Source organism: Triturus cristatus, chromosome 10, assembly GCF_964204655.1.
Source record: "Triturus cristatus chromosome 10, aTriCri1.1, whole genome shotgun sequence".
Taxonomy (NCBI): Eukaryota; Metazoa; Chordata; class Amphibia; order Caudata; family Salamandridae; genus Triturus; species Triturus cristatus.
Window position 1 is genome coordinate 569985807 of NC_140593.1, and position 13824 is coordinate 569999630.

General features: G+C 46.7%; 1 protein-coding gene across 1 annotated transcript in view; it reads right to left on the bottom strand.

The window, feature by feature from the left end:
* The window catches only part of CEP20 (centrosomal protein 20), a 380968-nt gene that overhangs the window by 63765 nt on the left and 303379 nt on the right, over positions 1 to 13824 (bottom strand). The window contains exon 4 of the mRNA XM_085632082.1: positions 13574 to 13710. Within this exon, the coding sequence (XP_085488208.1) occupies positions 13574 to 13710 (137 nt within the window). The remainder of the gene's footprint in view (positions 1 to 13573; positions 13711 to 13824) is intronic.

Consider the following 13824-nt stretch of genomic DNA (forward strand, 5'->3'; position numbering starts at 1 on the left):
GGTGCTTTTCGCTGTCAGTCATTGTGCACTTCGTGAACCTGCTCTGCTATCCAACCTGAGAAATGAATCGCCTGGCTGACAAGCCCCGACTGACATTTTGCCTCTTCAGGCAATTGGACGCTTCACAGACTGACTTACCAGATTCACAAACTTCATTCTGCTAAAAAACTTTCTTGGAGCCCCGAGTACACCCTAACTCCAGGTGGGACCGTGGCACACCAGAGGGAAGCGAAAAATAGTTTCACCTAAACCCTGATCAAAAATCTTTTAAAGTTATCCGGTTTTGTGCACAGGCAGCCTCGGTTCACAAACTTGCTACGGAAGATATGTATACATTTTTATATTTATTGTCCTTTCGCCTAGGGCAGTGTAAATAATAAATAATTTGTCTCATTAGAAAATTGTATTATTTTGAAAGTTAAAATTACAGGACCTAAGAAAGAGCAATGAATATAAATAATGTAGATCGAGGGATGAGGGAGGTAAAGTAAATAAAAAATGTAATGACATGGATAAGCCAAAAGATGATGGACTAGAATGCTACCCAGAGTAATTACATTTGCACTAAGTCACTTGTCCTGATTGGCGTGGGTATGCTTAAACGGTAACTTGTGAGCTACCTCTGGAATAAGAACTCAAAACTTAATCTCACTGGTAAATCCGATTAAATAAGGCAGCGGGTCGGGAAGGAAGAACAAAGACAATATGAGAAAACTGAACAGGACACATTGATGCTAATGAAATAGGATCAGCGAGAGAACCCACATTTCTGAGTATCTGCTCTGGAACTAGACCGAGTCCGGCGAAGTTAGAGGGAAATTTAAATTTCCACGTGGTAGTATTGAAAATGTAAATATTCACATTAAAAATGACACATAGACTTCCGTTTTACGTCAAAATCATTGCTAGTTGCACTCAAGTGAGCCATAAGGGTTGGCACAGAGTGGGAACATGGAGGGATAGCATTCTGCCATGCAGGTTTCTACATTTTAATGTGTGCTGCAGGGTAGCTTGAGAAATGCAGGGTGCAACATCTTTTCCCAAGCACGTCAGCAAATTTCGCATTACAAATGTATTTATCTGTAATCAGTCGAGACAAAATGACATAACTTAACGAGCGAGAAAATAGTTTAACCTTTCCATTTAATATCCCCAGGGGAGAGACTTGTTCCAAGGATGCACAGCTACATAATCCAGTACAGAACTACATTCCTGTAGGCATTGGTTGTTCCCTAATAAGGCGGAAAGCAAAAGCAGATTCCTAGATGTACAGAGGGGCCAGATGTCTGTTCTTACTGAGACTGAGACTGTCCCATGCAGAAAGTATTTAGAACAAGCACTGGCAAAGCCAGTAGGTCTTGTCTTAAACCCTATTGGTTTTGCCAATGGTTTTTGGCCATACTTCACAGCATTCCTGGATGCTATGAGGTATAGCTAAAGAATTAAACAAGATTTAGAAAGTGGATGCGTCTTCTTAAAGGTGCACGCACCTACAAAATGCTGCAGCCACTTTTTTTGTTTAGTGATCCAAGTTGGTTGGGTAACTAAAAAGAAAAAAAAAAAAGAAAAGCGGGTGTTTTTTTGGGTTTAAAGCGGGAGCGGAGAAACATGCGGGAGAGGAGAAACATGCGGGAGAGGAGACAGAAGGAAAATAGCGTGTAGGGGCTGAACAACAGAGTGAACTAGGGGAATGGCATTAGTGAAATGGGGGTAATGGGAGGCAGAAGCAGCATGCAGGGGTGGCAGAAACCACACAGGAGCGGGAAAAGGATATGGAAAGGGAGCAAAGTGAAGCAGCATAGAGTGGGAACAAACAGGCGAAGAAGAGCAACGTGGAGCTAGTGAGAAAAAGCAAGGGCAGGAAAGCAACGGGGAAGTGGAGGATACACACAAGGGTGAGAATAGAGCATGGCGTACAGGGAAGCTGGAGAGTAGTACACAAGGAAAACAGCTGGAAAACACCTGCACTCTTGTGCAGTGCTTAAACAAAAAAAGTAGCACCTAAGTGAGCAGTAGAAATACACAAGTAATGCGTCCATATTCCAGGGAAGGGAAAACACAAGAGGAAGAAGGAAAGCTCACACACGCTAACGCAGAAGGAGCAAGCAAATGCGAGTGACAATGAAGCCAACCAATGGTAGGCAATGGGCGTGTTCTAAGCCCTGTAAGTTAGCACATGTGCCGTCTGTTGCGGGACATATCGTCGTCTAGTGGGCAAGACGTAAAAATGCCACAAAATAGGGGTATCTTTATTAACTATCTCAACAGTTAATCCTCTACTGCAATTACTACTACTGTTGTAAGATGTTGCTAAAGGAGTTAAGTGGGGAAAGATGCGATTCAGGTAGTGTTAGTTGTCATCACTCAAAGCACAATCCCTTGCTAGTGACTAGGCACATCTTTAAAAGACTGCCAAGTAATAGCAGGCCACTTTATTTCAAAGGAATCAAGGAAAAGTTAAATATGTGAAATAAGACAGCTGCTACATCGTAGGATAAGGAGGAACACTGTTTGCTGAGTAGAATTTACTTTGCTCTTCAAATTATTTTGTGACGATACAAACATTTTTAGCTGTAAGAAATTCAAGTCAATTATTTGGATTAGTGTCTTGAGAACTCCAGATATACTACAGTAGAAGAACAAGACTTTATAAAACATAGATAGACAGACAGACAGATCACATGGAAAGCATGAACTGCAAATTTATTCAATGCCTTCTCTTTGCTGGATCTGTGCCTGCCTCAGTGCTTTGAACACTAAAATGACAGGTATTCAAGAATGTGAATTTTCTAACAAATATGTAATTCTTGTATGAACTCAGTAAATGTGGTATTGCAACCTTTTTGGATACTGAATCCCGTCATCAATGTTCTGAGCAAACTAGATTCCTGTTAACTTGTAGAAAATGGGGTCCTCACTAACAAGTCATCATCATTTAACTCCGGTCCCAATTAGAAATCCTTCTCTAACATTCAACTGTATGGAAATTCTTATGGAGGCTTAGAGACTGTTTTCAAGCGAAATACCATTATATTTGTTGTTTCATATGAGGGTTTAGATCTCTTCTGCTAAGTTGAAGCACTTACTGCATCTTATTATAACTAATGGGCTATGGGTGAGCTGCATGAGGCCAGTATTAGGAATCTGACACGCCCTACCATTCTGAATACCAACCATGGTTCCAAAAAGCTGCTTACGTCACCTGGTTCACCAAGGACAGTCACAGAAAGGGATGTCGGGGACATAGATTATAGATCTGCTGTAGCGGGTGAAACTCCGATGTTGAGCTGGAAAAGCCCAGGCAGACTGCACTTGCTGCTGAAAAAGCCCTCTGAGCGCACAGAGAGCCAGACAAAAATAGGCAGCACAAGTTTGAAGGGTCTCAGTAAAAAAAAAAAATTGATGTCTCTAAAATTTTCTTTGTCTCTAGGAGGACTGCCAGACCAGTGTTACTCTGCATTCTGACGACCCTACTGCTTGACAGGGGGTAATTAGCCTGACAAGGACTGCAGTGCATGCCTACCTCTTTCTTTTTTCTCTAACAGCCGGTCTATCCTAGTGCCCACTACTACAAAGGCGGCCCTCATGAGCTATATAAAGACTTCAATTATTCAAGAATATTCTATGCGTTTCTTACTCCTAACTTCTCCTGCCTCGTGCCACTAATCTCTGCTTGTTGCGAATTGATGGGTATATTTCTCCTAGTGCGAGATCCTTCCCAGCTGGAAATTCCTCTATGGGATACAGGCTCTCAGAGACAGTGACATCTTTCCCAGGTATCAGGTATTGTTTTACCTCAGTTATATGCTACTATGATTCCTCATTATTTTATGTGCCTCTTCCCAGAGCTGCTAGTATTGCTGTTATCTGTTTCTAGGTACCCCTATAAGGGGTTCTATTGCTCGTGGCTAGAGTGTAGCCATATCAGAAGTCCCACTCTGGGGTAAGAAGGAGCTTTTTCACATCCCTCTTGAATGTACAGCAGTCCTGTCTGTCTGAATCTACAGCAAGGGAAAACAGGGAAGCCAAGTCCCTTCACCTGGATGCTGACTGTGCTTCCTGGCTGGGGTCCACACAGCTTTTTATCCTCCCAAGTTCACTAAATGGAGTAGCAGTCACTGGGTAACAATAAATGTGTCTCCCTGATGAATATGAAATGGTATGTAAACTTATGGGAAAATATCCTTTAGGCTGTCTAGATTAGAATCGTCGACTTTCAGCATTTTATTTTAAAGGGTGACTAAGAATACAGATTTTCTAATAGATAATTTGTTCTGAATAGGAGCTTTAAGTACACAGAAAACTTTGAGCCAAATAATATCTACACATTTTACTCTTTGATTACAGTAAATGCTGATTTTGGTTGTGCAATACTTTAGACATGAAGGAAGAAATATGTTACTTACCTTGTAAGCATCTGTTAGTAGCATGTAGTGCTGTAGAATGACATGCTCTGCATACTCCTGCCATCTAGTTTTGGGCTTGAACGTTTGAAAGCTGCTTTTCTTCAAAGCCTTTCAAGTCACAAGATATAGTGGGTCCTGCCGGGGCCTGGGTTCGTACTGGGCGGATGTGGTGGCGTGTCTGAATCAGGTGACTGACCGTGAGTTGGAGGTGGAGATGGGGACTTGCCTTTTGTTGTGGTTTCCGCACACCCCCTGCACCAAGGTCACAAGCAAGTTTTGCGATTTGGGGCTGATACTAGCGAAGCGGGAGCTCACTCTGCATTGGAAGGCCAAGCCCGGCCCGAGTTTTCGGAGATGGAGGGGGAGTTTCCTGGCCTGGGCGGGAAGCGAAGGGACGCTTCGGCTTCAGATGGCCAGGCGGACCGCTAATGAGAAGGCGCTGGATGTGGCGAGGGCGTGGGGGGTGTTGGTGGAAGAGCTGCGCTCCTGGGAGACGAGGAATGTGGAGGCTGTGGAGGATAGGGATTCTGTAGACGTGGATGGGGGAGTGGAACCTGGGACGGGGTCGGTGGGGGCCACGGGGGAGTACATGCAGGACGGGGTCACTTAGTTACACTCATGGAGGACTTGCTATCTGCACTCTACCTGGGCAGCGGTTGAAGAGCGCAGGTGGGAACAGGGCTGCGGAGGGAGGTCACGGCGGGGCCCTCTCTATCGGGCTGAATACTAGCAGGGGTTTGCCCGGAGCTGGGACGTCTCAGGCCATAGGGCCAGATGGAAGGTGGCTGATGAGGAATTACTGCGGGCACACTGACTGGGGGGGGAGGGGGGCGGTGGGTGGGGGATGTAGGGTAGGAATGCAGTGGAACAGATTTCTCCTGATGTGTATTCTGGGGGGGGGATTCTTCGTCTGCTGGTCATATGTGTAATGTTGGTCTACAGGACCCTGGGTGTGAAAAATTAATAAAATCTTTTACCAAAAGAAAAGTCACAAGATATAGTGGTTCCTCCTTTGGCTGGTAATGCGCATTGGCACCAGCTCCATTGTTATACTGTTTTCCACACAGCTGGTGAGCATAAAGATGGAGTGCAAGATATAAAAGTATAGTAATTGTGCAAAAAGTAAACTTAGAAGTAAGAAAAGAGTGTGCATATTCAACAATTGGAGGTTTCTTTTAAAGCATGTGTGGTTGTAGATACACATGCTCTGCATAGATTGTAAAGCAGTTCTCCCATAAGAGGTGGTTAGCAGAAGGATGTAGCGAAGATTGAAAAACAGCCCTTAATACAGCCAGGACAACTTGTGTTTGGTGGTAAGCTAAAACATCCACCAAGTAGTGTTTAATGAATGTGTGTGCAATGGACCAGGTAGCTGCTTTACATATGTCAGCCATAAGTATGTTACCTAAGAAGGCCTCAGAGGCTCCTTTCTTGAGAGTGGGATGTGGCCTGGACAGGAGAGGAAGGGCATATTTCTTTTAGCTTAAATATAGCAAGTCTGTATGCATTTGACAAGCCATTGAGCTATGCCTGCCTTTGAGAGAACAGAACTTTTGTGCAGTGTGGAAAAAAGTGACAAATAGCTACAGAGTTTTTCGGGGGAGGGGGGAAAGGGGGGGGGGGGAACGTTCTCTCGACGTAGTACATGAGGGCACGCTTAACATCAAGAGTATTAAGGGTTCTCTCTGCTACAGAGTCTTATTGTGGGAAGAACATTGGAAGATCAATGGTTTGGTTGAGATGGACTGGAGATACCACCTTTGGAAGTAATTTGGGATTGGTTCTGAGGACAGTTCTGTCCTTGTGAACCTGAAAGAAAGGCGCCTCTAATGTGAGGGCCTGCAATTCACCAACACATCATAAGATTGTGATAGCCAGAAGGACCGCCACTTTGCAGGAGAGGAACTGTAAGGGACTGAATGTAAATGTTCGAAAAGAGGGATGACATTAAGACTCCAAACTGGGTAAGGGGAATACTCTGGGAGGAATATCATTTCAGTCCCTTCATAAAGGCCTGGATGACAAGAATTCTGAATAATGAAGCATGCTCTCTGTTTAGCATGTATGCAGCTATAGTGGCTGGTGTATGTATGTATAAGAGAGGCCTGATTTTTGTAAATGCAGAAGGTAACAGAGGATGTCTTGGACTGGAGTCTTAAGCAGGTCTATGTTCTTTGGAATGCTGTAGTGGATAAACCTTTCCATTTGGCTTCATAGCAGGCCGGTGTACTGGATCTGCATGCTTCTTTGACAATGTCATGCACTTTTGAAGGAAGGTGAGGCAGCCAAACTCTAGGACCTCAGAAGCCAGATAACTAGATTGAGCGGACAGGAATTAGGGTGCCTGATTTTGAAGTGGTTCTGCGTGAGAAGCTCTGGCATGATTGAAAGCTTCTTGTGGGGAACAACTGACATTTCTAGAAGGTTGGAGAACCATAGTTGCCTGTACCAAGTGGGAGCCAAGAGGATGAGAGCAAGGGAGGTCTGTCAAAGCTTCCAGACCACATACAGTAGGAGTGGGAGAGGCTGAAAAGCATAGGCATTTATCCCAGACTAGTTCATCCATAGTGCATTGCCCATGGACTGTGGTAACTGGGAAGCAAAGCTTTGGCCTTTTGTAGTTTAAGTAGTAGTGAACAGGTCGATCTCCGGTACCCTCCATCGGCGGACATACGAGAGGAGGCATTGCGGGTGGAGTTTCCACTCTTGGAATTGTTGCCACATTCTGCTGAGCAGGTCTGCAAAACTGTTGTTCACTCATGGAAAGTACTTCGCCAGGAGGTGTATCCAACTATGAATGGCCCAATGCCAAATGCTCCGTGCCATCGCTGATAGTTGTGGTGAGTGAGTGCCGTCTTGTTTTTGGAGGAAATACATGGCAGTCATGTTATCCATTTTTATGAAGGCTACTTTATGCTGAATCTGCTGGAGGAACGCTTTGAGCGCTAGCTGGATGGCCAGCAAGTCAAGGTAGTTTATTCAGAGGCCCTGCTACTGGGGAGAATCATATGCCCTGGACCTGATGATGTGCTCCCCACTGAGAGCAGTAAATCCACGGAGCTGGTCACCTGCAGAATAGGGTCCAATCAGGCCTGGACCTGCAAAAGATTGTTGCCATTCCACCATTGCTGAGAGAATTGAGTCCTGGCTGTACCAACACTAGATCCTCTCAGTAACCCTCCACTTGTGTCCATTGCATTGAGAGGCAATGCTGGAGCATGTGTAGTGCGTGTGGGAACAGTAGCCATACCTAGAAGGCGTGTAACCAATCTCATCTTCAATTTAAGATTTGGCCGAAAAAGAGGCATTAGCTGCTGGAAGGCCTGCAGTCTTGCTTGATTGGAGTAAGCCATGACGGAAACCATGTTTAGTAGGACTCCTAGAAAAGGATGAATCTGCAGAGGCTGCAGGTGGGATTTGACAGTGTTTATTGTGAAGGCCAGTCTGTGAAAGAGAGAAATAGTTGTTTTGGTAGGGTACGAGACACTGCTCCTTGCTTGCACTCTTGATTAACCAATTGTCTAGCTGTGGGAATACATGGATGCTGCCCGAAGCGAGATAGGGGTCCACAAAAGCAAGGCATTTTTTCAACACTCTGGGGGCAGTGGTGACCCCCAAACTGCAACATTTTGAACAGATAATGCTGTCAACTTACTACAAATTGTAGGTAGCAGCAATGAGTGGGGTGGATGGGTATATTAAAGTAGGCATCCTTTAGACTGAGAACTGTCATAAATTCGACTTGCTGCAGAAGAGGGATGAAATCTTGCAGAGTGACCATATAGAAGTATTTGGAGAAGATGTACTTGCTGAGGGGCCAGAGACTGACAATTGGCCTTAGAGAGCACTGTCCTGCTTGGGGGTGAGAAAATAAAGGAAGAAACTTCATTAATTTGGTTTGAACCTTTTCATATATTCTTTTAGGAACACTAATAATCAGTTTTCCATTTTGTTCTGGTTAGGTGGTAAATATAGTACTATAGAGATATGATCATCATTTTGGTATATGTTTAAATGACCAGACATGATGAAAGTGCTATGTCAGTTTCAGTGGCGGTCCGTCCATTGGGGGCGTTGGGGCGTTGCCCCCCCGCCTGCGCCCCGTGCCCGCATCTTCCTCGGCGTCTAAGTTCAGAGACACTGAGGGAGAACTGTCAGTCAGTATGACGTTGGACCGCCCACCCACTTCAGAGTCTGAAGGGGGTGGGCGGTCTGGCGTCATGTTGACTGACGGGCTGCCAGCAGCACACAAGTGCGCATGAGTGGGGACGGAGGGCAATTTTTGCACCGTGCCCAGTCATGCGCACTAGTGTTTCCAAAGGCTGGCGCATGCCCATTAGGAGAGCGAGGGTTGAGCCAAGGCTCAAACCTCGGTCTCCTAATGGGTAGGCGGGCGGAGCGTAAGCCTGCTCTAAGCCAATCCTGGTGCTGCTCCAGCACCAGGATTGGCTGAGAGGGGTCTTGCAATGCCAGCACTGATGGGCTGTTCCAGTGAGTAGGCGCCAGAAGTAACGGACCCGAGGCGGCGCGGACGGTGGTCAAAATTGAAAAGAAACCTTTGCCAAATAGGAGTGCGACTTGGGTATGAACTGGACGCGCTTGTCAGTGTATTATCTGAGTGCATCATGGGACTTGTAGTTAACTTGTATGTGGTACTAATCCCATATATTGAGTGAGAAATATTGGGCTACTGTTTTAACTAACAATTTAAACCATTATGTAAGGGGGCCGCGGCCTGCGTGTCCGCTGTGAGCGCGTGTGCGTAAGATCCTGGGAAAAGTGCATGCCATCGTCATTGATTCTGTGTGCACCAGTGTGCATGTATCACAGTACATAGGACAATGTGTTTTTCTCTACCGTCGTATGCTTTACAATTATTGTCGTATACCTTTTATTGCGAAGACTGCTTTTTCTCACACATTGGAAATGTTTGGGAGACAAGTACAAGTGTGTAGGTGTGATTTATAATGTTACAGTGTACCGTCACATATCGGTCTCTTGCCGACAACTTGCATGTCACTGCCTGGCATACGCCAGATCTAGTTATGTTTTTCCACACGGGAGGAAGGAAGCAATGCAGCTCATAGGTACCGTGAATAAGCAATTTCATGAAACAGATTAGGGGTGTGCACTGTGAGACAGGGGAATTGTCTAAAAAGGCTTGCTTTGCACACTGGTAAAAACAGAAAAGTATGTCCAACGGATCTCAAAATAACAGACTATTCAGCGAAGAGTTCTTACAATACACCATGCTGAAGAAAGCATTACAAGGAGGTTGAAGGGACCCAATAGGATGAAATACTTCTATCCTTCCTCCATGGTGGACGCTTCCAAGTTAGAGCAGAAAACAGAAGAACTTAAAGGATTGTAGCAAATTTTTTCAAAACTATTTGGATACCTGCTAGTATTGCGTAATGAGTAAGGTCTCACATAGCGCTGAGTCACCTCCTGAAGCCTGTTGTTCGCAACACTTGTGTGGTTTGCTTTTTGTAGTCCAAAATCCATCCCTGCCTGATTTTAGTCACCAGGTAATGCCCAGGCGGGCATTTTTTAAACTTAAGGCCCGTTTAGGGCCTTGTCGTCACATGGATGGATTGCCTCTGTGTAACGTGTGTGATGTGAAGTGCTCTGACACCCTAGGGTTAGTATGTGTAGAGCTATAAAACAAGAAATGTATGTGTGTGAGAGGGACTGTACATAGATGAATGGAACTGTTGGAAGGTGGGAGTGAAGGAATCTTTGCAGAAGGTGGCTATGATGGAGGGGCTCCAAAACGATTGCCACACTCGGCGCCTCTCACTCTAAAGCCGGCCCGCCAAGATTCTTGTAGATAAAGCAACAGTATAGTCCATTAAATGAACCGCAATAGGTTTTTGTACCGCTGGTATTGTTAAATTGACAGATTTGAAGGTGCTTTCATATGTGATAGTGAGGATAATGAATGATCGGTGAAGTCAAATATTTGTCTAGGATCACAAAGTTTGGTTAATCGGTGAAGCTGCAATTAATCCAGGTGTTCTGTTTCACTTTGACAAATTAACTACTAAATGCTTATCTATTTGTCTCTCCTTTTTACCTTAAATGTTAATGCTTTTGTGATCCATCACCTGTGAATTAAGCTGATATTTCTTTGCCAGCGTTTAAAACTTCTTTTTATGGATAGTGTTTCTGTAACATGTGAGTATGACAAGGATACTGAAAATACAGAACTATTTTTTACACATTACAGTGCCCAAACTGCAAAGATTCCATCACGATTACGGACCACCATGTACAAGTTATTTTCTTGTGAAGCGTCTGACCTGCTGCACAAGCCACTGTCGTATTCACAAATCGTATCGCTTTCACCATAGGTTATTCAGGCTTGATCGCTACGCTTGCTCGCCGCAGTGCAGTACGACATTGATTTTACGCCCTACCACTTTCAAATGTCACCAGCCGCCACTGGCCAGTTTAAAAGGCAATCAAATCTTCTAAAAAGATTTTGTTGTTACCAGGAGCGTGATATATCAATCAATCAATCCTTACATTTGTATAGCGCGCTACTCACCCGGTAGGGTCTCAAGGCGCTGGGGGGAGGGGGCCTCTACTGCTCGAATAGCCAGGTCTTGAGTTGCTTTCTGAAGGAGAGATGGTCCTGGGTCATTCTAAGGCAGATGGGGAGGGAGTTCCATGTCTTGGCGGCTCGGTAGGAGAAGGATCTTCCTCCAGCGGTGGCTCTGTGAATGCGTGGTACGGCGTCGAGGGCGAGGCTGGTCGATCGTAGCTGGCGGGTGGGCGTGTAGAAAGTCAGGCGGTTGTTGAGGTACTTGGGGCCCAGGTCGTGGAGAGCCTTGTGTGCGTGGGTGAGGAGTCTGAACGTGATCCTCTTGCTGACGGGGAGCCAGTGCAGGTCTCTCAGGTGGCCGGAGATGTGGTTGTGTTGGGGGATGTCCAGGACGAGTCATGCGGAGGCGTTCTGTATGCGCTGGAGTCTTTTCTGTAGTTTAGCTGTGGTTCCGGCGTAGAGGGTGTTTCCGTAGTCCAGTCGGCTGGTGACGAGTGCCTGGGTGACCGTCTTCCTGGTTTCGGTGGGGATCCATCGGAAGAGCTTACGGAGCATGGGCAGGGTGTTAAAGCATGATGAAGAGACGGCGTTGATTTGTCTGGTCATCGAGAGGGAGGAGTCCAGGATGAAGCCCAGGTTGCGTGCGTGGTCCGTTGGCTTGGGAGTGGTGCCCATGGCAGGGGGCCACCAGGAGTCGTCCCAGGCGGAGGGGGCTGATGCCAGGATGAGGACTTCTGTTTTGTCTGAGTTCAGTTTCAAGCGGCTGTTCTTCATCCACTCAGCGACGTCTTTCATCCCTTCGTGTAGGCTGGCTCTGGCGGTGGCGGGGTCGTTGGTGAGGGAGAGGATCAGCTGGGTGTCGTCGGCGTAGGAGATGATGTTGAGGTTGTGTTGGCGTGCGATGGCTGCGAGAGGGCTCATGTAGACGTTGAAGAGGGTGGGGCTGAGTGATGATCCTTGTGGTACGCCGCAGATGACTTCAGTGGCCTCGGATCTGAACGGGGGGAGGCGGACTCTCTGGGTTCTGCCGGCGAGGAACGAGATGATCCACTCCAGTGCCTTCTCTTGGATGCCGATGTTGCTGAGGCGCTGTACTAGGGTGCGGTGGCAGACAGTGTCCAACGCCGCAGAGAGGTCCAGGAGGATTAGGGCCGCTGTTTCCCTGTTGTCGAGCAGGGATCTGATGTCATCGGGGGCTGCGATCAGGGCGGTCTCGGTGCTGTGGTTGGCTCGGAAACCGGACTGCGAGGGGTCGAGGGAACCGTTCGTCTCGAGGAAGGCGGCGAGCTGTCTGTTGACCGTCTTCTCGATGACTTTGGCAGGAAAAGGGAGGAGCGAGATGGGGCGGAAGTTCTTGAGGTCGGTGGGGTCCGCTGTTGGTTTCTTCAGTAGGGCGCTGAGCTCTGCATGCTTCCAGCTCTCCGGGAAGGTGGCGGTGGTGAAGGAGACGTTGATGATGTCCCGGAGTTGGGGTGCGATGATGGAGTCGGCCTGGTTGAATACGTGGTGGGGGCAGGGGTCGGTTGGCGATCCGGAATGGATGGTGATCATCGTGCGGGTGGTGTCTTCGGTGCTGACCGGGGTCCAGTTGCAGATGGTGGTGGTGGGGGGCGTTGGTTCGGTGGTTGGGTGCGTGGTTGGTGCGCCTAAGCTGTTGTGTATGTCGGCGATCTTGCGGTGGAAGAATGCGGCGAGTGAGTCGCAGAGGTCTTGCGAGGGGGTGATGTCGTTGTTTCCGGAGCTGGGGTTGGAGAGCTCTTTGACGATGCTGAAGAGCTCCTTGCTGTTGTGGGTGTTGTTTTCCAGTCGTTCTTTGAATGTTGACCTTTTGGTGGTGCGGATCAGCTGGTGGTGTATGCGGGTGGCGTTCTTGAGGGCAGTCATGTTTTCTGTGGTCTGGTCGTGGCGCCAGGCTTTCTCGAGGGTGCGGCAGTTCTTCTTGGAGTTTTTGAGTTCGTCGGTGAACCAAGAGGCTTTCTTGCTGTCGGGTCTGCACGGAGGGGTCTTCAGTGGTGCGAGGTCATCAGCGCAGTCGGTGAGCCACTGTGTGAAGATGCGGGCTGCTACGTCGGGGTCCGTTGCGCTGGCGGGAGGGTTCCGTCTGAGGGAGGTGGTGAGCTGGTCGGCGGTGATCTTGCTCCAGCTCCTGCGGGGAGCCTGTTGCGGGTGGTGGTGAGTCGTGGTTCTCCTGAAGCTGAAGTGGACGCAGCTAAACTACTTTTGAGTGAAGAGGAGTTGGAGAAAAGAATGTTTACTTTAAGCCATTTAAACAAGCCGGTGTTAATTCTACACTTGTTATTTTTAAGTTTCCTAACTAGACCACCACAAAATGTTCTATGTTTCTGTCTGATAGCTTAACCCTGTGAACCATCAAATCTAAATGCGGGTGATCTGAGTAGGAGCGACATGCATCAGTTTGAAATGTAATGTTTGGCTTTAATGTTGTGTTTAAAACAGCAACCCATGTAACATCGCTCACTGATCAACAGAGGCCTACCCTTCTGTTCAAAGCAAATCATTTTCTTGACAATTTCAAGTATTATCTGTACTCTAAAATAATTAAGTTATGTAACATACATGAAGAATAAAGTATATAAGAAATCTAGAAATGCAATCATACCCATTGCTTTTCTTTCATTGTGATCTCTTAGATTTCTTCTTGGAAGTTGTTGTTCAGATATTTTCGAGAATGTCGGATGGACATTTTCTTCCTTTTTTCCTTGTAAAAATGTAGAGACAATCCCATACAGAAGAGGTCTGTGAAATAAAAGCAAAGAAAGCTACTATAAGAATCAAGAGTTCCCCTTTTGCCCTGGCCACAGACTGCTATGAAAACTACCAGGAACTGATGGATACAGATTTCTGTACAAT